Raw genomic sequence first — 27,923 nt, forward strand, 5'->3', positions numbered from 1 at the left:
TTTCTGGTTCGAGGAACTAGAAAAATCGCTCAGTAAAGAATCTTCGTATGAGGAGGTTATGGACAGAGTTCAAGCACTTAAATTGGCTAACTCTTTTGTTTTAGATGCCGCTTTGCAATTAGCTAGATTAGCGGCGAAAAATTCAGGGTTTGCTATCGTGGCGCGCAGAGCGCTTTGGCTAAAGTCTTGGTCAGCGGATGTGTCTTCCAAGACAAAATTGCTTAACATTCCTTTCAAAGGTAAAACATTATTTGGACCTGATTTGAAAGAGATTATTTCAGACATCACTGGGGGAAAGGGCCACGCCCTCCCACAGGATAGGTCTTTTAAGGCTAAAAATAAGCCTAATTTTCGTCCCTTTCGCAGAAACGGACCAGTCTCTAATTCTGTATCCTCTAAGCAAGAAGGTAATACTTCACAACCCAAACCAGCATGGAAACCAATGCAAGGCTGGAACAAGGGTAAGCAGGCCAAGAAGCCTACCACTGCTACCAAAACAGCATGAAGGGATAGCCCCAGATCCGGGACCGGATCTATTGGGGGGCAGACTTTCTCTCTTTGCTCAGGCTTGGGCAAGAGATGTTCAGGATCCTTGGGCGCTAGAAATAGTTTCTCAAGGTTATCTCCTGGAATTCAAGGAACTACCCCCAAGGGGAAGGTTCCACAGGTCTCAATTATCTTCAAACCAAATAAAGAGACAGGCATTCTTACATTGTGTGGAAGACCTGTTAAAGATGGGAGTGATACATCCAGTTCCAATAAGAGAACAAGGAATGGGATTTTATTCCAATCTGTTCATAGTTCCCAAAAAAGAGGGGACATTCAGACCAATTTTGGATCTAAAGATCCTAAACAAATTTCTCAGGGTACCATCGTTCAAAATGGAAACTATTCGAACGATCCTACCTACTATCCAGGAAAATCAATTTATGACTACCGTGGATTTAAAGGATGCGTACCTACATATTCCTATCCACAAGGAACATCATCAGTTCCTAAGGTTCGCTTTTCTGGACAAGCATTACCAGTTTGTGGCACTTCCATTCGGATTAGCCACTGCTCCAAGGATTTTCACGAAGGTACTAGGGTCCCTTCTAGCGGTTCTAAGACCAAGGGGCATTGCAGTAGTACCTTACTTGGACGACATCCTGATTCAAGCGTCGTCCATGTCAAAAGCAAAGGCTCATGCGGACATCGTCCTAGCCTTTCTCAGATCTCACGGATGGAAGGTGAACAAAGAAAAAAGTTCTCTGTCCCCGTCAACAAGAGTTCCCTTCTTGGGAACAATAATAGATTCCTTAGAAATGAGGATTTTTCTGACAGAGGTCAGAAAATCAAAACTTCTAAGCTCTTGTCAAGTACTTCATTCTGTTCCTCGTCCTTCCATAGCGCAGTGCATGGAAGTAATAGGATTGATGGTTGCAACAATGGACATAGTTCCTTTTGCACGAATTCATCTAAGACCATTACAACTGTGCATGCTCAGACAGTGGAATGGGGATTATACAGACTTGTCTCCGACGATTCAAGTAGATCAAAAGACCAGAGATTCACTCCGTTGGTGGTTGACCCTGGACAATCTGTCACAGGGAATGAGCTTCCGCAGACCAGAGTGGGTCATTGTCACGACCGACGCCAGCCTAGTGGGCTGGGGCGCGGTCTGGGAATCCCTGAAAGCTCTGGGTCTATGGTCTCGGGAAGAGTCTCTTCTCCCGATAAACATTCTGGAACTGAGAGCGATATTCAATGCTCTCAGAGCTTGGCCTCAACTAGCAAAGGCCAAATTCATAAGGTTTCAGTCAGACAACATGACGACCGTTGCATATATCAATCATCAGGGGGGAACAAGGAGTTCCCTGGCGATGAAAGAAGTGACCAAGATAATTCAATGGGCGGAGGATCACTCCTGCCACTTGTCTGCGATCCACATCCCAGGAGTGGAAAATTGGGAAGCGGATTTTCTGAGTCGTCAGACATTCCATCCGGGGGAGTGGGAACTCCATCCGGAAATCTTTGCCCAAATAACTCAATTATGGGGCATTCCAGACATGGATCTGATGGCGTCTCGTCAGAACTTCAAGGTTCCTTGCTACGGGTCCATATCCAGGGATCCCAAGGCGACTCTAGTAGATGCACTAGTAGCACCTTGGACCTTCAACCTAGCTTATGTATTCCCACCGTTTCCTCTCATCCCCAGGCTGGTAGCCAGGATCAATCAGGAGAGGGCCTCGGTGATCTTGATAGCTCCAGGACTTGGTATGCAGACCTGGTGAATATGTCATCGGCTCCACCATGGAAGCTACCTTTGAGACAGGACCTTCTTGTTCAGGGTCCATTCGAACATCCGAATCTGGTTTCCCTCCAACTGACGGCTTGGAGATTGAACGCTTGATTTTATCAAAGCGTGGGTTTTCAGATTCTGTAATAGATACTCTGATTCAGGCTAGAAAGCCTGTAACTAGAAAAATTTACCATAAAATATGGAAAAAATATATCTGTTGGTGTGAATCTAAAGGATTCCCATGGAACAAGATAAAAATTCCTAAGATTCTATCCTTTCTACAAGAAGGTTTGGAGAAAGGATTATCTGCAAGTTCTCTGAAGGGACAGATCTCTGCTTTATCTGTTTTACTTCACAAAAGACTGGCAGCTGTGCCAGATGTTCAAGCATTTGTTCAGGCTCTGGTTAGGATCAAGCCTGTTTACAGACCTTTGACTCCTCCCTGGAGTCTAAATCTAGTTCTTTCAGTTCTTCAAGGGGTTCCGTTTGAACCCTTACATTCCGTAGATATTAAGTTATTATCTTGGAAAGTTTTGTTTTTGGTTGCAATTTCTTCTGCTAGAAGAGTTTCAGAGTTTATCTGCTCTGCAGTGTTCTCCGCCCTATCTGGTGTTCCATGCAGATAAGGTGGTTTTGCGTACTAAGCCTGGTTTTCTTCCGAAAGTTGTTTCCAACAAAAATATTAACCAGGAGATAGTTGTACCTTCTTTGTGTCCGAATCCAGTTTCAAAGAAGGAACGTTTGTTACACAATTTGGACGTAGTCCATGCTCTAAAATTCTATTTAGAGGCTACTAAAGATTTCAGACAAACATCTTCCTTGTTTGTTGTTTATTCTGGTAAAAGGAGAGGTCAAAAAGCGACTTCTACCTCTCTTTCCTTTTGGCTTAAAAGCATTATCCGATTGGCTTATGAGACTGCCGGACGGCAGCCTCCTGAAAGAATCACAGCTCACTCCACTAGGGCTGTGGCTTCCACATGGGCCTTCAAGAACGAGGCTTCTGTTGACTAGATATGTAAGGCAGCGACTTGGTCTTCACTGCACACTTTTGCTAAATTTTACAAATTTTATACTTTTGTTTCTTCGGAGGCTATTTTTGGGAGTTTTGCAAGCCGTGGTGCTTTCCATTTAGGTGAGCTGATTTGCTCCCTCCCTTCATCCGTGTCCTAAAGCTTTGGTATTGGTTCCCACAAGTAAGGATGACGCCGTGGACCGGACACACCAATGTTGGAGAAAACAGAATTTATGCTTACCTGATAAATTACTTTCTCCAACGGTGTGTCCGGTCCACGGCCCGCCCTGGTTTTTTAATCAGGTCTGATGAATTATTTTCTCTAACTACAGTCACCACGGTATCATATGGTTTCTCCTATATATATTTCCTCCTGTCCGTCGGTCGAATGACTGGGGTGGGCGGAGCCTAGGAGGGATCATGTGACCAGCTTTGCTGGGACTCTTTGCCATTTCCTGTTGGGGAAGAGAATATCCCACAAGTAAGGATGACACCGTGGACCGGACACACCGTTGGAGAAAGTAATTTATCAGGTAAGCATAAATTCTGTTTTTTTATATTTTGTCTAAGATGGAGGCTAGCTCTGCTTCAAAATAAGGGCCAGATTACAAGTGAAGCGCTAAATATCACTTTAATGAAAGCAATATTTGCTCTCCACTGTGTAATACCAGGGCACGTTTGCATCGCTGGAAAGCATTGCATTCACGAGAGGGCGCTTCCATAGGCTCCTATGGGAGCCTCGGTCTGATGCTGTCAGAGACGGCATCAGAACTTCAGCAAAGGGGGTACGTCGCACAGCGATGGCAGCAAATATAAATGATATACAGTATCTCACTAAAGTAAGTACACCCCTTACATTTTTGTAAATATTTTATTATATCTTTTCATGTGACAACACTGAAGAAATGACACTTTGCTACAATGTAAAGTAGTGAGTGTATAGCCTGTATAACAGTGTAAATTTGCTGTCCCTTCAAAATAACTCAACACACAGCCATTAATGTATAAACCGTTGGCAAAAAAAGTGAATACATCCCTAAGTGGAAATGTCCAAATTGGGCCCAAAGTGTTACTATCTTGTGTGGCCACCATTATTTTCCAACCCTCTTGGGCATGGAGTCCACCAGAGCTTCACAGGTTGCCATTGGAGTCCTCTTCCACTCCTCCATGACGACATCACAGAGCTGGTGGATGTTAGAGACCTTGTGCTCCCCCACATTCTGTTTGAGGATGCCCCACAGATGCTCAATATGGTTTAGGTCTGGAGACATGCTTGGCCAGTCCATCACCTTTACCCTCAGCTTCTTTAGCAAGGCAGTGGTCATCTTGGAGGTGTGTTTGGGGTCGTTATCATATTGGAATACTGCCCTGCGGCCCAGTCTCCAAAGGGAGGGGATCATGCTCTGCTTCAGTATGTCACAGTACATGTTGGCATTCATGGTTCCCTCAATGAACTGTAGCTCCCCAGTGCCGGCAGCTCTCATGCAGGCCCAGACAATGACACTCTCACCACCATGTACTCCTAACTTGGTTGCTGCAACATGCCATCTGAACGAAATATGTTTATCTTGGTCTCATCGGACCACAGGACATGGTTAGCTGTTAGCAAGCTGTTTGCGGGCTTTCTTGTGCATCATCTTTAGAAGAGGTTTCCTTCTGGGACGACAGCCATGCAGACCAATTTGATGCAGTGTGCAGCGTAATGGTCTGAGCACTGACTGGCTTACCCCCCACCCCTTCAACCTCTGCAGCAATGCTGGCAGCACTTATACTTCTATTTCCCAAAGACAACCTCTGGATATGACGCTGAGCACGTGCACTCAACTTCTTTGGTTGACCATGGCGAGGCCTGTTCTGAGTGGAACCTGTCCTGTGAAACTGTTGTATGGTCTTGCCCACCATGCTGCAGCTCAGTTTCAGGGTCTTGGTAATCTTCTTATACCCTAGGCCATCTTTATGTGAAGCAACAATTCTTTTTTTCAGATCCTCAGAGAGTTCTTTGCCATGAGGTGCCATGTTGAACTTCCAGTGACCAGTATGAGAGAGTGTGAGAGCAATAACACCAAATTAACACACCTGCTCCCCATTCACACCTGAGACCTTGTAACACTAATGAGTCACATGACACCGGGGAGGGAAAATGGCTTATTGGGCCCAATTTGGACATTTCCACTTAGGGGTATACTCACTTTTGTTGCCAATGGTTTACACATTAATGGCTGTATGTTGAGTTATTTTGAGGTGACAACAAATTTACACTGTTTTACAGGCTTTACACTCACTACTTTACATTGTAGCAAAGTGTCATTTCTTCAGTGTTGTCACATGAAAAGATATATTAAAATATTTACAAAAATGTGAGGGGTGTACTCACTTTTATGAGATACTGTATGTATATGCTAATATACATATATATATTTATGTGTTAATATGTGTTAATACATATATTTACTGGGAACACACAGTTCCAATACAACGCAATGTAAAGGCATTTTTCTGTGCTATTTTTTTTTTTCTAACACCCCACTCCCACCAACTTTAACCCCAAAATACTGCCTAGTGCAGTCATTTTATTAAAAAAAATAAAGATGCTGCCATCTTTATTTTTTAATAAACTACACTAAACAGTATTTTGGAGCCATTTAGGGCAGATTTATAAAATTAACCAGCTTGCTACCGCAAGCTTTTAATGGCTGATTAATTATTGCGCGTCCGCAAACGGGCCTGTTTGCGGGCGCGTGATAATTTAGCGCTCCACTTGTAATCTAGCCCTAACTGTGTTCTTTGCAACCTGAGATTTGCATATCATTTGACAAACCGATGATAAAAAATGACATTTTTATTTTATAATATTTCATTGGATTTGGCTAATATTTGGTTCTACAAAGGTACTGTTTTGATCTGCTGTCAGAGTCTTAAGAATTTATGTCAAACACATGGTGTGAATTAAGAATGTATTGCTTATTTATCCTCTCTATATTCTGTTCTGCACTGAGTTTTGTTTCATATTGTGCAGCTTTAGTTTTCAAAGTAATGCCTGAGTGGTCAATATAACTCTGACAGAGGTTTCTACTTTGAAGCTCATCAAAAGTAAATGGAAATGTTAATCATATTAAGCTGCACTTAAGGGTGCTTCATGAAAGTACACATCAATTAATTGAAGTAAAATATCCCCTTCAGAATTGTCTTGAGCAAGATTACATTTCTTTTAATTCAGATAATTATGAAAGAGCTAAATTCTCAATCCAGTTCTATTGAATGACATTCATGGTACCTAACAAATAACCTTAGGCTTGTTTCACATGAAGTGGATAACAATTAGCCTCCAGCAGTTCATGCAGTGTTTATTATACTATAACATGGTTCTGTTTGCATATTAGCATTTTCATGTATTTCAATGCAAAGAACGTTGATGGGGTTGTGATAAATACATACTCCTGATCTTTTTCTGTTTGAGAAAGCGCTACCCAGGTGCTGAACCAAAGATGGGCCGGCTCGTACTCTTACATTCCTGCTTTTTCAAATAAAGCTACCAAGAGACTGAAGAAAAATAGGAGTAAGTTAGAAAGTTGCTTAAAATTGCATGCTCTAGTCTATCTAAATCATGAAAGAAAAACATTTGGGTTCAGTATCCCTTTAAATATGAATATTGCATAAATATGTTTTCATTTACTTAACTGCAATATATATATATATATATATATATATATATATATATATATATATATATACACATGCATGCATACAGAGATGTATATGTATCCCTATGTTTAAGCCCTTTGACTGTTTTTTTTCTTTTCTTCTAACACCTGAGACCTCATATCTTTGAGCCCTTTTAACTTTTTTGTGCAATATTTTTTTTAATAATTTTTATTACATGGTGTTATGAGTAACTGTACTCTGTAATGTAGTTTTGATGTGTTTTGTGACACTTTTGTGTGTCGCGAAACAGTTAACCAGAGCTTTGAGTTTGTGGTAATCATTCTAGTGTAAATCACAAATGCGCTCACATGTTCCCATTTACTTTCAACTTGTAATGTGAGCACTTGTTCCCCTAGGGCAAATAGCTGCGATAAACCCAATATCGCTTGCACGTAACTGTAAGCGCGCCACTCATTATCTGGCCTAAATTATTTAATTAAGGAAAATAGAACGACATTGCATTATACATTTATTATTTATTTTGCTTACCTTTGCTGTAAATACATATGCAGATGGTACTTGCTCTATTTCCTCCAGACTGGGTGACCCCATCATGCATAAGTATGGAAGATATTTACTTGACACTTCAACATTCTACACAGTGATGGTCTAGCGCATAAGCTCATTTACCTCTCGGTCTAATTGGACACAGCAAAGCAGACCAGGAACATGGATCCTAGAAGCCTTTTCAGAAGGTGGCAACGCTGATCTGCTTTGTTATTTGCAAAACCTTTTAAACTGGGCTAAAAAATGACAGTGTTAATTTATTTGAAATCATTTCTTCTGTATACAGATATTTTGCAGTGTAATATATTCTATACATTTATTTAAAAAAAATGTCCCTTTAACTCCTGGCATATTGGTAAATCTTAATAATAGGAAACATCTCTTGCTTACAGTTTAAAAGCAGTTGAGCCCTGTGTCTTATAAAATCTATATTGTATAACGAGAGTAATGCATTGCAAGCATCAGGTGTATCAAAGCAAGAGTCCATCTCTCTTGCAATAAAACACATCAATAGATTTTGCTTTCCTTGAAAAACGCAAGGACATCAAGAAAAACTTTTGTTAGACGCTTTTTTTTTTATTTTAAAAAAGTCCTAAATTTTCTTGCTGTATATTAAACAATTTATGTATTCAGCAAACATAAAAATAGTTATTTGATATCTCTAAGACATGACATCTATATAACCTGCCTTTCCAGCATCACCAATACCTACTTTATTATATGCAGATGATTCAAGAAAGAATATATGATCTTTTGTGAAGCAGCTGCATAGAATAACATAGCAACTGGTAAAGCCGGAGAGACTCCTTAGTGAAAATTAAAGGAACATGAAACCCATATTTTTTTTTTCATGATTTAAAAAGAGCATGCCATTTTAAACAACTTTCCAATTTACTTCTATTAGCTAATTTGCTTAATTTGATATACATTGCTGAAAAGCATACCTAGATAGGCTCAGTAGCTGCTTATTGGTTGCTGCACATAGATGCCTCGTGTGATTGGCTCATCCATATGCATTGCTATTTCTTCAACAAAGCATATCTAAAGAATTAAGCAAATTAGAAAATAGAAGTACATTGGAATATTGTTTCAAATTGTATTCTCTACTTGGATCATAAAATATTTTTGGGGGGTTTAGTGTCCCTTTAATGTTTTATGATTTCTCAGTGCAGCATACGCAAGTTCAGAGATATAGCTGAGATATTACATGATTTATTTTTTATGTTGATAAAAGGCAATAGACTAGATTTATAGACATTAGTTTGACTGCTAAGGGTCCTTGTTGCTAAGGTGAAAGCATATTCAAAATTCATCCCTTCACCTTTCCAGGGTTTTGTTGATGGCCATTCATGGCATAAACATATAGTTGTGTCAAGTATCCAAAATGCATGATATCTTGCAAATGAATTGTGAACTACTAGCAACGTAGTAAAACAATAATTACAACTGCAGAATTTAGGAAATGTGATTGTTAAATGGGTAAATGGTAAATGGTTGTAATAGTTAAATATTTGCCTTTCTGTTTCACTGGGGTAAAGTTGTCAGAATGAGAGGCATCTCAGAAACCTCACGTAGCCAAACAAGGAGCTGGCCATGTGCATTATAGAGGCTAATATTGGAGTGGATAACAAGATGTGAGATGTAATGCTCTTCCATCTCATCCGCTTTTCTGTGCTAACTACAAAAGTGATTGAACTTAAATAGCTAGCTGAGTGTGAATTCATATTCAATAAGCCTGCAAGATAAGGGGTTATTGACCAGCTTAAGGTTATAAATGTTTCTTTTGTTACAGCTGTAAAATAGGTGGATCCTGAAATAGCTAAATTTCACCCCTTTAAGTGGCTGTGAAAAGCATACAAAGCATAACTGATGTACATATCTATATCCCTGTGCTTATTACATAAATACATATTGTGCACACTACTGTAAATCACAAATAAAATCAACTAACCCAGTGCGTCCCGGTAGTGCCCATAAAATACTTAAACCCATTCAGGATGTTCATGAATTGCTGAAACAATTAGACCTTATCCCAATGTGTGAGTCACAGGAAGTTCCACAATCCCTTGGTTTAAATCTGATATGTGGATGTAATACTCTGGGCTAGATTCTATAAAGCGCTCTGGTCTGACAAGATTCTATAAGATGCCTTGTTAGTATATGTTAGTATTTTCTTCATAAATGGAAATAGTCCACAGCTGCATTCATTACTTTTGGGAATTCAGAACCTGGCCACCAGGAGGAGGCAAAGACACCCCAGCCAAAGGCTTAAATACCTCCCCCACTTCCCTCATCCCCCAGTTATTCTTTGCCTTTCGTCCCAGGAGGTTAGCAGAGAAGTGTCAGAAGTTTTCGATAGTCTCTTATGGAGGGTAGTACTCTTCGGCATGGGACTGGAGTTTTAAGTAGTCCTGTCAGCCTCTCAGTGAGAGCATGGATGAAAGAGTCTGGAGATGCAGGGAGAGTCTTTCTGTGAAACCATCCCGACACATATTAACAGCTCCACAAGCAATCAGCATTGACGAGTTTCGCTGCACGCTTTTTCCTCTCAAGTCCATGGCAGAAGCGACGCTACTATCTGTCACACTTGAAGGGCCGTGTTCCTGTTCCACTGCGTAGATTCCGGTTTCATTTTACTTTCATCATGGATGTATTGTAATTACAACTGTTTATCTGAGAGGGGCTACAACCTTTCGGGGATAACTTTAACATAGGGTGTCAATGCGGCTCATTTTTGTATCTAGGAATCAAGGGTTAATATCTCCTGAGGGGGTCATTGAACAGGGGGGTTTATAATCATGTTTGTTATATGATTCTGTCTGCTACCGGCTCATGGCTATTTTGGAACATAATGGCCTATGTCTAGTGACGCGGCCTTTACGGTCGGGCGCGCTTTTGCATGGACTGCACGGTTTATCTTGTGACTCCATTTCCACTTTCCAGACCACGTGGCGACGGAGAAATCCTGGTCCGCTGGTGTTTGATTCTCTGGAGGTGGTGAGTGCCCCATCCATTGGGGGTGTAAGGTACCGTTTCGATTTTTCTTATTGCTCCATTTTTTATTCATTGTTCCAGTTATGGAGGATTCTGATTTTTTGGAGACGGATGTTTCTGATTCAGACTCTACTTCTTGCGAAGAATATGAATTGGCCCGGGTGATACATGCCCATCAGTTATGTTCCGAATGCCGTTTCAGAGTGCTCTGTTCCTCAGGATCGGGGAATCAGGTGCCCACTGAGCCATCCGCCTCTGGGGATTCTAATTCTCATAAGACGAGTTCCCTACCACCAACTCTTACTACGCATGCAGGTAACCCAAACGCTACTTATCCTTCTAGGGAGTGTTGCCTGTTCCCACCGGAGGTTACAACACGGTTCTGTATGGCCATATCTTTGGCGCTGGCGCATCTGCACCTCCCAGGAGTGTGCTTACGATATTGTCCGTGTTCCATTAACCGTTGCTCCGTGGGACCGCCTGGTCCAGTTCGGCATCAGGGGGTCAACCTTAGGGCCGGTGTTTTCTTTTGTCCCAGTGGAGGTATGTTGCGCCTTTCGTTATAGATTGGCGCGCCTTTGTGTTCTACTAAGGCACATTTTTGGCGTTGCTGGAGGATCCCACTCTTAATGGGTCTGGGGATTCTCAGTCTTAATCTTCAACTGGCTTGCATGCATAGACATAAGGGGATGAAGTAATCTTATAGTCTTTGTTATTTGTGTATCCTTTTCCAGTTCTGAGCTTGGTAGTCTCGGACCCCTGTTGGGCTGGTCCTGTGGGTCTGTCCATTCTTCCTGGGCGATAACCTACGGGTTGCCTTATCTTTTATTTTCATCCGGTGAGGATGATTTTTATTTGGTCTAAAGCTCATGTTGTGGTGTGATTCCTTCGGGAACTTTCTTCACTGGAATTGATACTCGCGATTTTGTGGTAGTACTGTTTACAAATGTCTGTCTGACTATTCTTTATCCCTCCATCTCGGGGGAGACTCTATGTGGCCTTGACAGTGCTGGGGAGCATGGTTTCAGGCTGGTCCTGACTGGGTACAAATCCTTCTGTCTTTGAGGCCTAGTTCAAACATGTGGCACCTTTTTATGTCCGGTTGGTCCGGTGAGGGTGCCTAGTGATCACAATATGATTTGTGTTGTTTGTTTTATTTTACAAGCTTCAACTAGCATCCTGAGAAGACTTGAGGATCCATGGTTGCTTAGGTGCATGGGGGATTGGTTCAGTCCTCATTCGCCTTTCAAGCTAGTGGGCCGGGACTCCATTGAGATCCGCGGCGACATGCTCAGTCTTTTCCGATTTCTCTGGGAACTAGTGTTCCTTCCCGTTGTGGGTTGGAGGCCTGGAGGATTTCGGTCCTTCATACCGCCGTTCTTACGGTTTTGCCTTTCATGGTCTCTTTGGAGATGTCCTTTTGGGACTTGTTCCTTTTAGAGGTTCTCTTCCTTTGGGTCGAGACTTTCTGGACTTCATCCATTTTTTCTGGCGGCTTTGGCCGCTTAATTAGGAAGTGAAGGCCGTGAGGCTCTGTCTTCCTTCTGGAGTTAGTTGTCTCCATATCAGAGGCGATAGGAGGTGTTGTCTCTTTCTCCTGTTAAGTGTGGTCAGTCCACGGGTCATCATTACTTCTGGGATATTATCTCCTCCCCTACAGGAAGTGCAAGAGGATTCACCCAGCAGAGCTGCTATATAGCTCCTCCCCTCTACGTCACCTCCAGTCATTCTCTTGCACCCAACGAATAGATAGGATGTGTGAGAGGACTGTGGTGATTTTAATTAGTTTATTACCTTCAATCAAAAGTTTGTTATTTTATAATAGCACCGGAGTGTATTATTCATTCTCTGGTAGAATTTGAAGAAGAATCTACCTGAGTTTTTTCTATGATTTTAGCCGGAGTAGTTAAGATCATATTGCTGTTTCTCCGCCATCTGAGGAGAGGTAAACTTCAGATCAGGGGACAGCGGGCAGATTAATCTGCAAAGAGGTATGTAGCAGTTTATTATTTTCTGACATGGAATTGATGAGAAAATCCTGCCATACCGTTATAATGTAAACTCAGCCTTAAATGCAGTAGATGTGGCTGGTATCAGGCTGTCATGTATGTATATTTTACACTTCAGTATTCTGGGGAATGGTACTTCACTGGATTTATACTGTATGCATAGACTTAACCTAATTTGCAGGGACTTGCAATAGGTTTTAAATAACAATTAATTTATTGAGGTTAAACGTTTTTTTGCTGGCATGTAAAATCGTTTATTTCTCTGAGGTACTGGGTGAAAAAATGTTTTGGGCACTATTTTTTCCACTTGGCAATAGTTTTGTTTAAATTAAAGCAGTTTACTGATCTCTCTCACTGTTATGTGTGAGGGGGAGGGGCCATTTTGGCGCTTTTACTACGCATCAAAAAACTCAGTCAGAGGTTCATTTTCTTCCTGCATGATCCGGTTCATCTCTACAGAACTCAGGGATCTCCAAAGCCTTTTTTGAGGGAGGTAATCATTCACAGCAGAGCTGTGAAGATTGTAGTTGACTGTGATAAAAAACGTTTATTTGTGTATTTTTTCTGCTGCCAGGGTTAGTTATCCTTTGCTAATGGGAACAATCTTTTGCTAAAATTGTATATTTCTTACAAAGATTTGATGCTATAACTTATTTATTTTCAACTGTCATAATTTTTTCTGTGCTTCTTATAGGCACAGTTCGTTTTCATATTATTGTAAATTACTTGAAAAGCATTTCCAAGTTGCTAGTTTATTGCTAGTGTGTTAAACATGTCTGATTCAGAGGAAGATACATGTGCTATATGTGCTAATGCCAAAGTGGAGCCCAATAGAAATGTATGTACTAATTGCATTGATGTTACTTTAAATAAAAGTCAATCTGTACAAACTGAACATATTTCACCTAACAACGAGGGGAGAGTTATGCCGACTAACTCGCCTCACGTGTCAGTACCTGCATCTCCCGCTCGGGAGGTGCGTGATATTGTAGCGCCGAGTACATCTGGGCGGCCATTTCAAATCACATTACAGGATATGGCTACCGTTATGACTGAAGTTTTGGCTAAATTACCAGAACTTAGAGGCAAGCGTGATCACTCTGGGGTGAGAACAGAGTGCGCTGATAATATTAGGGCCATGTCAGACACTGCGTCACAGGTGGCAGAACATGAGGACGGAGAACTTCATTCTGTGGGTGACGGTTCTGATCCAAACAGACTGGATTCAGATATTTCAAATTTTAAATTTAAGCTGGAAAACCTCCGTGTATTACTAGGGGAGGTGTTAGCGGCTCTGAATGATTGTAACACAGTTGCAATACCAGAGAAAATGTGTAGGTTGGATAAATATTTTGCGGTACCGGCGAGTACTGATGTTTTTCCTATACCTAAGAGACTTACTGAAATTGTTACTAAGGAGTGGGATAGACCCGGTGTGCCGTTCTCACCCCCTCCGATATTTAGAAAAATGTTTCCAATAGACGCCACCACACGGGACTTATGGCAAACGGTCCCTAAGGTGGAGGGAGCAGTTTCTACTTTAGCTAAGCGTACCACTATCCCGGTGGAGGATAGCTGTGCTTTTTCAGATCCAATGGATAAAAAATTAGAGGGTTACCTTAAGAAAATGTTTGTTCAACAAGGTTTTATATTGCAACCTCTTGCATGTATTGCGCCTGTCACGGCTGCAGCAGCATTTTGGTTTGAGTCTCTGGAAGAGACACTTGAATCATCTACACTAGATGAGATTACACTCAAACTTAAAGCCCTTAAGTTAGCTAACTCATTTATTTCAGATGCCGTAGTACATTTAACTAAACTTACGGCTAAGAATTCCGGATTTGCCATTCAGGCACGCAGAGCACTGTGGCTAAAATCCTGGTCAGCTGATGTTACTTCTAAATGTAAATTGCTTAATATACCTTTCAAAGGGCAGACCTTATTCGGGCCCGGGTTGAAAGAGATTATCGCTGACATTACAGGAGGTAAAGGCCATGCCCTGCCTCAGGACAAAGCCAAACCTAGGGCTAGACAGTCTAATTTTCGTTCCTTTCGTAATTTCAAAGCAGGAACAGCATCAACTTCCTCTGCACCAAAACAGGAAGGAGCTGTTGCTCGCTACAGACAAGGCTGGAAACCTAACCAGTCCTGGAACAAGGGCAAGCAGGCCAGGAAACCTGCTGCTGCCCCTAAGACAGCATGAATCGAGGGCCCCCGATCCGGGACCGGATCTAGTAGGGGGCAGACTTTCTCTCTTCGCCCAGACTTGGGCAAGAGATGTTCAGGATCCCTGGGCGTTAGAGATCATATCTCAGGGATACCTTCTGGACTTCAAATCCTCTCCCCCAAGAGGGAGATTTCATCTGTCAAGGTTGTCAACAAACCAAATAAAGAAAGAAGCGTTCCTACGCTGCGTACAAGATCTTTTATTAATGGGAGTGATCCATCCAGTTCCGCGGTCGGAACAAGGACAAGGGTTTTACTCAAATCTGTTTGTAGTTCCCAAAAAAGAGGGAACTTTCAGGCCAATCTTGGATTTAAAGATCCTAAACAAATTCCTAAGAGTTCCATCGTTCAAGATGGAAACTATTCGAACAATTTTGCCCATGATCCAAGAGGGTCAGTACATGACCACAGTGGATTTAAAGGATGCTTACCTTCACATACCGATTCACAGAAATCATTACCGGTATCTAAGGTTTGCCTTTCTAGACAGGCATTACCAGTTTGTAGCTCTTCCATTCGGATTGGCTACGGCTCCAAGAATCTTCACAAAGGTTCTGGGTACTCTTCTGGCGGTACTAAGACCGCGAGGAATTGCGGTAGCTCCGTACCTAGACGACATTCTGATACAAGCTTCAAGCTTTCAAACTGCCAAGTCTCATACAGAGTTAGTACTGGCATTTCTAAGGTCGCATGGATGGAAGGTGAACGAAAAGAAGAGTTCTCTCTTTCCACTCACAAGAGTTCCCTTCTTGGGGACTCTGATAGATTCTGTAGAAATGAAGATTTACCTGACAGAAGACAGGTTAACAAAGCTTCAAAATGCATGCCGTGTCCTTCATTCCATTCAACACCCGTCAGTAGCTCAATGCATGGAGGTGATCGGCTTAATGGTAGCGGCAATGGACATAGTACCTTTTGCACGCCTACATCTCAGACCGCTGCAATTGTGCATGCTAAGTCAGTGGAATGGGGATTACTCAGATTTGTCCCCCACTCTGAATCTGAATCAAGAGACCAGAAATTCTCTTCTATGGTGGCTTTATCGGCCACACCTGTCCAGGGGGATGCCATTCAGCAGGCCAGACTGGACAATTGTAACTACAGACGCCAGCCTACTAGGTTGGGGCGCTGTCTGGAATTCTCTGAAGGCTCAGGGACTATGGAATCAGGAGGAGAGTCTCCTTCCAATAAACATTCTGGAATTGAGAGCAGTTCTCAATGCCCTTCTGGCTTGGCCCCAGTTAACAACTCGGGGGTTCATCAGGTTTCAGTCGGACAACATCACGACTGTAGCTTACATCAACCATCAGGGAGGGACAAGAAGCTCCCTAGCAATGATGGAAGTATCAAAGATAATTCGCTGGGCAGAGTCTCACTCTTGCCACCTGTCTGCAATCCACATCCCGGGAGTGGAGAACTGGGAGGCGGATTTCTTAAGTCGTCAGACTTTTCATCCGGGGGAGTGGGAACTTCATCCGGAGGTCTTTGCCCAGATACTTCGACGTTGGGGCAAACCAGAGATAGATCTCATGGCGTCTCGTCAGAACGCCAAGCTTCCTCGCTACGGGTCCAGATCCAGGGATCCGGGAGCGGTTCTGATAGATGCTTTGACAGCACCTTGGACCTTCGGGATGGCTTATGTGTTTCCACCCTTCCCGATGCTTCCTCGATTGATTGCCAGAATCAAACAGGAGAGAGCATCAGTGATTCTAATAGCACCTGCATGGCCACGCAGGACTTGGTATGCAGATCTAGTGGACATGTCATCCTGTCCTCCTTGGTCTCTACCTCTGAAACAGGACCTTCTGATCCAGGGTCCATTCAAACATCAAAATCTAACTTCTCTGAAGCTGACTGCTTGGAAATTGAACGCTTGATTTTATCAAAACGTGGTTTTTCTGAGCCAGTTATTGATACCTTAATACAGGCTAGGAAGCCTGTTACCAGAAGGATTTACCATAAAATATGGCGTAAATACTTATATTGGTGCGAATCCAAGAGTTACTCATGGAGTAAGGTTAGGATTCCAAGGATATTGTCTTTTCTACAAGAAGGTTTAGAAAAGGGGTTATCCGCTAGTTCTTTAAAGGGACAGATTTCAGCTCTGTCCATTCTTTTACACAAACGTCTGTCAGAAGTTCCGGACGTTCAAGCTTTTTGTCAGGCTTTAGCTAGGATCAAGCCTGTGTTTAAAACTGTTGCTCCGCCATGGAGTTTGAACTTAGTTCTTAATGTTTTACAGGGTGTTCCGTTTGAACCCCTTCATTCGATTGATATCAAGTTGTTATCTTGGAAAGTTCTGTTTTTAATGGCTATTTCCTCGGCTCGAAGAGTTTCTGAGTTATCTGCCTTACATTGTGATTCTCCTTATCTGATTTTTCATTCAGATAAGGTAGTTCTGCGTACTAAACCTGGGTTCCTACCTAAGGTGGTCACTAACAGGAATATCAATCAAGAGATTGTTGTTCCATCTTTGTGTCCTAATCCTTCCTCGAAGAAGGAACGTCTGCTACACAATCTAGATGTAGTCCGTGCCCTGAAATTTTATCTACAGGCAACTAAGGATTTTCGTCAAACGTCTTCCCTGTTTGTCGTTTATTCTGGTCAGAGGAGAGGTCAAAAAGCTTCGGCTACCTCTCTCTCTTTTTGGCTTCGTAGCATAATACGATTAGCCTATGAGACTGCTGGACAGCAGCCTCCTGAAAGAATTACAGCTCATTCTACTAGAGCTGTGGCTTCCACTTGGGCCTTTAAGAATGAGGCTTCTGTTGAACAAATTTGCAAGGCTGCAACTTGGTCTTCTCTTCATACTTTTTCCAAATTTTACAAATTTGACACTTTTGCTTCTTCGGAGGCTGTTTTTGGGAGAAAGGTTCTTCAGGCAGTGGTTCCCTCCGTATAAAGAGCCTGCCTGTCCCTCCCGTCATCCGTGTACTTTTGCTTTGGTATTGGTATCCCAGAAGTAATGATGACCCGTGGACTGACCACACTTAACAGGAGAAAACAAAATTTATGCTTACCTGATAAATTCATTTCTCCTGTAGTGTGGTCAGTCCACGGCCCGCCCTGTTTTTTGTGGCAGGCTAAAAAAAATTTTGGATTATACTCCAGTCACCACTACACCCTTGGGCTTCTCCTTTCTCGTTGGTCCTTTGGTCGAATGACTGGAGGTGACGTAGAGGGGAGGAGCTATATAGCAGCTCTGCTGGGTGAATCCTCTTGCACTTCCTGTAGGGGAGGAGATAATATCCCAGAAGTAATGATGACCCGTGGACTGACCACACTACAGGAGAAATGAATTTATCAGGTAAGCATAAATTTTGTTTTTTCCAAGCTTTTTGCTTAGGGGATGTTTTTCTGCCCGGGTTCGGGATGCTTTGCATTCTTCTCCCTTGGTTGTGGTCCTCTGGAAGGTTAATCTGAAAAGATTATTTAGACTAGCCTTTCTTTCTACTCTCCTTCGGGTGGATCTGTTCTTGTTCTCATTTCCCTTAGTGTTGCCCTTGGGACCTTTGGGCTCTAGAGAAATTGTGTGACTTTGTCATGGCCTAGCACCTTGTTGGGGGGGTGTTGACCTCCGGCTAAGGGTGTTCTCTTCCCTTTGAGCTGGGAATTACGAGTGAGTCCTGTGAGTCTGATTGCTTCAGACGGGGTATCTTGTGTTCCCTGGGGGTGTCGTTTGTTCTAGGACGATTCTGGGTCACGGGTCCAGGGTTCTTGTCTTGGATCCTTCTTGTCTGGAGACTTATGATCCTGTGGACTGATTCGGGACGACCCAGTTTTTTCAGGGACCCTATGTTGCGACATAGGGGCTAGCTCATTGGCCTTGCAAGCAGGAAGGCCAGAGTTCACATCCACCTTCGGGTACTGGTTATAAACTTTAAGGCCTGACTTGTCCTTCGGACGGAGTGTTCTCCTCTTCATGGGGAGTTTTTTCTCTGTTGGGTCAACAGTGGTGTCTGGATGATTTTTTCATTCGGTCTCTGTTTTGATAATACTGTGGCTTCATGTCTTGTGGACATGTACGCTGTTCTGTTTGTCTTCCTTATGAGCTGGGGTTTCCTCTCTCTGGAGGGTCTTTTTCCTGCCCTGTGTGTAGGAGGTTGGATCAGGTGGCTTATTTCTGTAAGGGGCAGCATCTACTGCTCTGTGGACTCTGTTCCACCTGTTGGAATTTGATCTCTCTACGTAGAGACTGTCTAAGAGAGCTGTGACAGGTCTTCCTACGGATCTACTTTTCTCAGTTCCAGGTCCCAGGGGGTTCTCCTTGGCAGTGCCTTATTTTGGAGGAGCGGATTGAGTTGGCACCCGAGCTCTGTTGGGGTGGGTGAGTCCCCCCTTTTTCTTTCCATTCCCTGGGGGCTTCTGGTTGGGGTCTTTCTGTCCCCCCTGTCTATCAGACATGTCTGTCGCTTGGGCTGGTCCGCTGTTGCTCTGCTAAATTCGTCCTTGGAGCATTTCACGTACGGTAAGCCTCTTGAGGTTTCGCCTTTCTCCATGTTCAAGGTTTATGAGAAGGACTTGCGACTCTTAGATAGCCTGCGACGTTATCCGCTGGTTAGTGGATACTTGGCAATCTTTCTTCAGCTGCTTTCTGCTTGCCCTGCAAGTATTTAAGTTTCTGAGTCTTTTTTACGTGACTGCAGCGTGCAGTGTTTTTGCTTCAGTTGTTGTTCATCAGACCTATATGAGCTTGCTGCACAAGGTTTCGTTTCTGAATATTTCGGTATTCTGAGCTACCTATTTGCGACTTGGGGGCCTTCAGTTGCTTTTTAGAGTGTGGTTGCACTGTGTTAGGGGAAGATCCTCTCTGTTTCAGACTCCTGGCCTTATTCCGTGGTTTCTGTATTTCTGGGGTCTGGGCGTTGCCTCCCATTGTTCCTATGAGACTGGTGGGTCTCTGTTGGTCTGGACTTCCTTATGCTAGCTGGACAGCTAGCTCAGCATACTAATGCACTGTGGCTACTCTGCACTGTAGCAAACCGAGGGTTGCAAGTTCAATCCCCAGCGAGGTCTACTTAGCCTTCCTCCTTTCGAGGTTGATAAGATGAGCAGCGCCTTGAGTCCCTTAAGGGGGATTAGCCGCGCTTTACAAGAACATTTATGTTTTCTCTGTGTCTTTTCTTCTTTATGGAAGAATATGGTAGCTTGTTCCCTTTCTTTAGTAAGGGGTGTGTTGTTTGGAGACCGACTGCTGGGTGACGGTGTCTCCTGGAGGCTCTTGACTCAGTCGAGTCTAGTTCCTGCTGTCTCTAGCAAGGCTTGTGGACTATCTGCGGTCAGGGTCCTTGGGCTTTTTCCTTTTTTTTTCTCTCAAAGTTGTTCTCGGCTTTGAACGAAGCGGGATGTTGTTGGGTAGGGGTTTTCAGGCCTGGTGCCCTCAGAGTGGGACGCCCCTTGTACCCTCCCGTTTTTGCATTCAGTGTCCTCTATAGATTGGGTATTGTTTTCCCAAAAGCAATTAATGCAGCTGTGGACTCTTTCCATTTATGAAGAAAAACTTAAAGGGACAGTCTACACCAGAATTTTTATTGTTTTAAAAGATAGATAATCCCTTTATTACCCATTTCCCAGTTTTGCATAACCAACACAGTTATATTAATATACTTTTAACCTCTGTGATTATCTTGTATCTAAGCCTCTGCAAACTGCCCCTTTTTTCAGTTCTTTTGACAGACTTGCAGTCTAGCCAATCAGTGCCTGCTCCCAGATAACTTCTCGTGCACGAGCACAGTGTTATCTATATGAAATACGTGAACTAACACCCTCTAGTGGTGAAAAACTGTGAAAATGCAATCCGAAAGAGGTGGGCTTCAAGGTCTAAGAAATTAGCATATGAACCCCCTAGGTTAAGATTTCAACTAAGAATAACAAGAGAACAAAGCAAAATTTGTGATAAAAGTAAATTGGAAAATTGTTTAAAATTACATGCTCTATCTGAATCATGAAAGTTTATTTTGGCCTAGACTGTCCCTTTAAATTATGCTTACCTGATCATTTTCTTTTTTTCAGCTGGAAAGAGTCCACAGCTCCCCGCCCGTATTTTTCTGTGGGGCGTTATTTTTTTCTTCTGGCACCTTTTCACCCTGATATTTCTTCTACTGTTCCTCGTTCCCTCGCCAGCATGACTGGGGGATGAGGGAAGTGGGGGAGGTATTTAAGCCTTTGGCTGGGGTGTCTTTGCCTCCTCCTGTTGGCTAGGTTCTGAATTCCCAAAAATAATGAATGCAGCTGTGGACTCTTTCCATCTGAAGAAAAGAACATTATCAGGTAAGCATCATTTAAGTTTTTGTGGCCTCTAAGGGAATATTTTGGAGGAAAGTTTAATCTTGGGGACTGTGTATCTTATTAAGAAGAGTTCACTAATATGCTTTATGTTAAGGAGATATATTTACATTACAATATAGTGCTCAGTAAAATAAGATGATGATTACTGTTGACCATCATCCTTCAGTGCAGGAAAGGGTAAAGGGATACTAAACCCAATTTTATTTCTTTCATGATTCAGATAGAGCATGCAATTTTAAGCAACTTTCTAATTTACTGCTATTATCAATTTTTCTTCGTTCTCTTGCTATCTTTATTTGAAAAAGCAGGAATCTAAGCTAAGGAGTTGGCCCATTCTTGGTTCTGCAACTTGGATAGCGCTTGCTGATTGGTGGGTTCATTTAAACTTCAGTGACTGAGATGAAAATATTGTTGCTCCAAAGTAAAATTATTTCTACTAAACTAATCTACTCATAGTTTAATTTTGTCCATGAATTTCCCACTAAATTTTCCTAATGGTAATTTTCCATTTCCCTGCCCAGTTAGCAGAACAGTGGCATCAATGCAGCTTTATAATATTAGAGTGGCCTTTATTTAGACTCGTTGAGTTATATAATGTGATGTATTATGCGCATTAAAGGGACAGTCTAGCCAAAAATAAACTTTCATTATTCAGATACGGCATGTTATTTTAAACAACTTTGCAATTTACTTTTATCATCAATTTTGCTTTGTTCTCTTGGTTTTTTTAGTTGAAAGTTAAACCTAGGAGACTCATATGCAAAGTTCTTAGACCTTGAAGGCTGCCTCTTATCTGAATGCATTTTGACAGGTTTTCACAACTAGAGGGCTCAGTCCATGTGTGTCATATAGATAACATTGTGCTTACACCCGTGGAGTTACCTAGGAGTCAGCACTGATGACTAAAATGCAAGTCTGTCAAAAGAACTGAGATAAGGGGCAGTCTGCAGAGGCTTAGATACAAGGTAATCACAGAGGTAAAAAAGTGTATTAATATAACAGTATTGGTTATGCAAAACTGGGGAATGGGTAATAAAGGGATTATCTATCTTTTAAACAATAAAAATTCTGTCCCTTTAAGCAGATCCACTGGTGTCTGAAACACAATAACTCTATGAATTACAGAATATGTCACAATGGTTAGATGTGTTGCACTTCACAATTGTTTACACTGTTATTTTGTTGTTTTGTTTTTAGTTTCCTTTGTCTTGTCCAGAATGGCGGCCTGTGGTGGCAACATAAAGAACAAAGTCACAGTAACCAAACCTGTTTGGGATTTCCTTAACAAAGAGACTCCTTCCAAACTTGCCAGACTAAGGGAAGAAAATAGGGTCAGGATCCTAATAGATGGTGAAACCTCTGAAATCTATGTTTTGCGGCTGTCCCCAGAGAGTCATGTTCCTGCCAATGCTTTGCCACTTGCCAGAAAAGCACTTAAATCCTTGCTGAAAGAGACTGAGAAGGAGCTGAAGAAGTCCTACAAACAGCACCAACTATCAGGATGTATGGCTTATGGTGATAAGAACAGTGAGCATGCAGCTGAGCTGCACCTCCATGGCACTTATGCCAGGGGACCACAGAGCACTGGTGGCAGGGGAATTCCGGGGAACTCAGGAGGGGGAGCCAGCAGCAGCCATGGTAGCTCACGTGATCATAGAAGGGAAGAAGTAGAGGATGACCGAGAGAACCAGTGCCCCATTTGCCTGGGTGAAATCCAGAACATAAAGACACTGGAGAAATGCCAACACTCATTCTGTGAGGATTGTATCACCAGAGCTCTGCAAGTAAAGAAAGCATGTCCAATGTGTGGCCGTTTCTATGGCCAACTGGTGGGCAACCAACCTGAAAATGGTAGAATGTTGGTTTCCAAGGACTCTGGCCTTTTGCTGCCAGGCTACGAGAAATACGGAACCATTATCATTCAGTATGTCTTCCCGCCAGGCATCCAAGGGGTAAGATACATTGTATTTCTCTATGCATTATTTTGTACTGTAACTCAAATAAGAAAATAAACAAAGCAAAATTTGGACAAAAACTTTATCTATGAAAAGAAATGAAAAAATATCATTCATGTAAAAGAGTACTATGTAAACCTAATACATCAACCCATTAAAGCAACAACAAAAAAATACATTTTGAAATATCTCTGTTTAGATGTAAAAAAATAATTACATTAATGTCTTGTTAAAGTTTTTTTAGAACAAATTAACATTATGTTGCTTCAATTGTTTTTCAATAGCCAAACTTCACCAACCTATATGGAGGAGCCAATTAAGGCTTGTGGACTACAAGAGTAGTCAGTCATAATAAAGTGCATTGTTTTTCTCCAACATTGGTGTGTCCGGTCCACGGCGTCATCCTTACTTGTGGGATATTCTCTTCCCCAACAGGAAATGGCAAAGAGTCCCAGCAAAGCTGGTCACATGATCCCTCCTAGGCTCCGCCCACCCCAGTCATTCTCTTTGCCGTTGCACAGGCAACATCTCCACGGAGATGGTTAAGAGTTTTTTGGTGTTTAAATGTAGTTTTTATTCTTCTATCAAGTGTTTGTTATTTTAAAATAGTGCTGGTATGTACTATTTACTCTGAAACAGAAAAGGATGAAGATTTCTGTTTGTGAGAGGAAGATGATTTTAGCAGACAGTAACTAAAATCGATTGCTGTTTCCACACAGGACTGTTGAGATGAAGTAACTTCAGTTGGGGGAAACAGTTAGCAGACTTTTCTGCTTAAGGTATGACTAGCCATATTTCTAACAAGACCATGTAATGCTGGAAGGCTGTCATTTCCCCTCATGGGGACCGGTAAGCCATTTTATTAGTTAAACATAAAAGAATAAAGGGCTTCAAAAAGGGCTTAAAAACTGGTAGACATTTTTCTGGGCTAAAACGATTGCTTTACTAGGCATATTATGCAGATTCTAACTAATTATTGGTATTATAATCTTGGGGAACGTTTAGAAAAACGGCAGGCACTGTGTTGGACACCTTTTTCAGATGGGGGCCTTTCTAGTTATAGACAGAGCCTCATTCTGGGACTGTATAGGGGTTAAATGTAAAAACGGCTCCGGTTCCGTTAATTTAAGGGTTAAAGCTCTGAAATTTGGTGTGCAATACTTTTAATGCTTTAAGACACTGTGGTGAAATTTTGGTGAATTTTAAAAAATTCCTTCATACTTTTTCACATATTCAGTAATAAAGTGTTTTCAGTTTGAAATTTAAAGTGACAGTAACGGTTTTATTTTAAAACGTTTTTTGTGCTTTGTTGACAAGTTTAAGCCTGTTTAACATGTCTGTACCATCAGATAAGCTATGTTCTATATGTATGAAAGCCAATGTGTCTCCCCATTTAAATTTATGTGATAATTGTGCCATAGTTTCCAAACAAAGTAAGGACAGTAATGCCACAGATAATGATATTGCCCAAGATGATTCCTCAAATGAGGGGAGTAAACATGATACTACATCATCCCCTACTGTGTCTACACCAGTTATGCCCACACAGGAGGCCCCTAGTACATCTAGTGCGCCAATACTTATTACCATGCAACAATTAACGGCTGTAATGGATAACTCCATAGCAAATCTTTTTATTTTTTTTTTTATTTTTTTTATTTTAAATGTTTTTATTGAGGACAGTATAAGAAAGCATGATAACAACATAATTGTCATACACAACAAATATTCGCATCATACTTGATGATTTACATTATAATGATCCTCTCTTTTTTTTTCTTTTTCCATCCCTTCTATATAGAATGGTCACTCTTGGACCTGTTGTAATATATATATGTCCGTGATTAGGGATTATTAATGGCCATAACATTCATAACAATAACATGAGTAACAATCATAACAATAACATGAGTAACAGAGATATAATTAATTTGGTATCAGCCCTTTAATGTGGAAGATTAGCTATACTGCATTGGGGATGCGTAGGAGTAAGATTTAAGGGGAAAGGATGGTATAGGTTATAGGTCAAAATTGAGCTCAATAATAATATGTCAGTTGCTCGTGTGCACAGCGCCTCGCATATATTGCAGATGAATTAACGGTAGTCTATGGGGGATATAAATGTGCGAGTGCGCTAGCACGGTAATAAAATGTTTTATTTATAGATAGAAGATTGAGGTAGTCTGCGCATACCTCTGGCGAGCCATCAATATTCAGCACTCTATGAGAAGGCGTCATCGCTATCTAATAGGCGTAAAAAAGTGGGAATGTCTAAGCCTGAAAGCGTAGTGTTGTATCTAAACTAATAAGGCAAAAGCAGAGATGTTATACTCCTATGAGATATACCATATTCAATGCTATGTGAAGCCATCACCTCTTCATATTTGCTGGCTTAAATTGATCAACATAGTGCTTATAGTGGCATAACAGTTAGGGGATTGATTATAAGTAAGCTGGTTTCTATTAAGTGTTTGTTTTAGGATGTCACTTTCAAAGTCTGCATAACCCATTCTACCTTTCAGTGACCCCTGCCGTGGATCGCATATCAGGGCTCAAATGTAGGCTAGACTTCTGTGCTTTGTTTACCTTCTAAGATACTGTGAGCCAGATATGTTTTATTTAAAAAGGGATGATATACCCCTAAGTGCCCCATAACTCAATGAGATATTGCAAACATGACATAAGTATAATTTACCAGAGGCAGTAACCTCTGTCAGCAAGGCCACGCATCCCCTGTGTAGTAAATACTCTCGCTATCAGTAGCCTGCTGAGCATGTGACTAATATGAAACTGAAAACATTGCAGAGCCCGGTTATACATTAATGTCCCCAGATTACTGATATTTACCCTGCATAACATTTGCTGAGATTATAACCATACACAGTCCCCTGATTTTTCCTGGAATGCAAAGTCTGGTGAAAACGGTTTGAGCGAAAGTAAAAAGTAAATAAACACTGCTTAAACTATTAAATATAGGACTAACATCACATTAAGACGCGTCCCAGCAATATCGTGACATACTACTGCAAAGCACATAGTAATATTATTAGAGTCCTATATGTCAGCGCCTTAACAGTATTCTGTCTGAGAAGGGCTGCTGCATATTACCCCTCTCCTGTCCTCGGTATATGTCCATCACTTTGAAGGTATAGAATGTCTTGCCGTGGAATGACTGGTATTATAGACAGTGTGTCTCCGTATCTGCAGGATTCCTCGCAGTTATATTTGCAGGTAAGAAGCTTTTCCGGCTTTTGGTGTTGCTTTTTCGGGTGGTCCCCCGCACTCCTTTGCTTTAGGACAGCTTGTGCCGATATTTTCTGCTGGTTGGCCCGGTTATCTTCTAGTGTACATTTCCTTGGTTTTGCGCTCAGCACGCCAGGCTCTGCCTGGGCTAGTATAGACTTTTCTGACAACTCCGCATTTTTCCCCACTGCCTGTGGCCAGTTCTTTTGAGATCTCGGTTGCGGCTCTGTGCTGTGTGAGCCTCCGTGTATATTGACGAGTGGTTGATTACATGGTGAACCGTGCGGCTCCTTTAGTATGGGCTTGTAGTCGGAACCCGTATGCTCATCGCAGGGCTTTACTTCCAGTGAGTCTATCATGTGTGCTGCGGTGTCATTCTCCAGATTTAAACGCTTCAGCAAGTAATCATACGGTGCTTTCTCAATTAGCCTGTGCATGAGGATGTCAAATTTTGTAAAAAGATCTTCAAGGTGCATCAAGCAGCTCTCTTCCGCCATGTTTGTCTTGTTACGCTGAGTAAAGTTTTCTATTCCTCGCTGCAATAATCTTAATGCTGTTTGGCAGTATAGAGCCGTAGATTATCTTAAGGGCTTCTTAGTGAGAGATTTTGAAGAGGTTCAGTAAGTCAGTTTTCCTGACAGCACCGATAACCCGGCTCTTCCCGGGGGGGAGGTGGATACCTAGTAGTAGGCCGCCGCCTTAGGCCTTAATGTTCCGATCTGAGGCCCCAGTATCTTACAACAGCTGAGAAGATAAAAAATGGGGTCACAATTAGCAGGGCTGTGACACCTTTGTAAGATGTAAACTTATTATTGCTGCTGAGGGTTAATAATCGTCGGATTATCAAAGATTATGCTGGAGCTTTCAGAATGTGCGTCCTATCCAGTACGCTGCACGGACACGCCCCCCCATAGCAAATCTTTTATCCAAAATGCCTACTTATCAGAGAAAGCGCGATTGCTCTGTTTTAAACACTGAAGAGCATGCCCTCACACCAATCTCAAGGGGCCATGAGGGAGGTTTTGTCTGATGGAGAAATTTCAGATTCAGGAAAAATTTCTCATCAAGCTGAACCTGATGTTGTGACATTTAAATTTAAATTAGAACATCTCCGCGCACTGCTTAAGGAGGTGTTATCTACTCTGGATGATTGTGACAATTTGGTCATTCCAGAGAAATTATGTAAGATGGACAAGTTCCTAGAGGTTCCGGTGCCCCCCGACGCTTTTCCTATACCCAAGCAGGTGGCGGACATAGTAAATAAAGAGTGGGAAAGGCCCGGCATACCTTTTGTCCCCCCCCCTATATTTAAGAAATTATTTCCTATAGTCGACCCCAGAAAGGATCCTATGGATAAGAAATTAGAGGGTTTGCTTAAAAAGATTTTTGTACAGCAAGGTTACCTTCTACAACCAATTTCATGCATTGTTCCTGTCACTACGGCAGCGTGTTTCTGGTTCGAGGAACTAGAAAAATCGCTCAGTAAAGAATCTTCGTATGAGGAGGTTATGGACAGAGTTCAAGCACTTAAATTGGCTAACTCTTTTGTTTTAGATGCCGCTTTGCAATTAGCTAGATTAGCGGCGAAAAATTCAGGATTTGCTGTCGTGGCGCCCGGAGCGCTTTGGCTAAAGTCTTGGTCAGCAGATGTGTCTTCCAAGACAAAATTGCTTAACATTCCTTTCAAAGGTAAAACATTATTTGGA

The 27,923-nt window shown here is 42.0% G+C and overlaps 1 protein-coding gene across 4 annotated transcripts in view; it reads left to right on the forward strand.

Moving 5' to 3' along the window:
- DTX3 (deltex E3 ubiquitin ligase 3) overlaps positions 1-27,923 on the forward strand; it is a 456,866-nt gene that overhangs the window by 286,440 nt on the left and 142,503 nt on the right. For all 4 annotated transcript variants that reach the window (XM_053708196.1, XM_053708198.1, XM_053708197.1 and 1 more), the window contains one exon: positions 22,217-22,971. In XM_053708196.1, the coding sequence (XP_053564171.1) occupies positions 22,217-22,971 (755 nt within the window). The remainder of the gene's footprint in view (positions 1-22,216; positions 22,972-27,923) is intronic.

Source organism: Bombina bombina, chromosome 3 (assembly GCF_027579735.1).
Source record: "Bombina bombina isolate aBomBom1 chromosome 3, aBomBom1.pri, whole genome shotgun sequence".
Classification (NCBI taxonomy): Eukaryota; Metazoa; Chordata; class Amphibia; order Anura; family Bombinatoridae; genus Bombina; species Bombina bombina.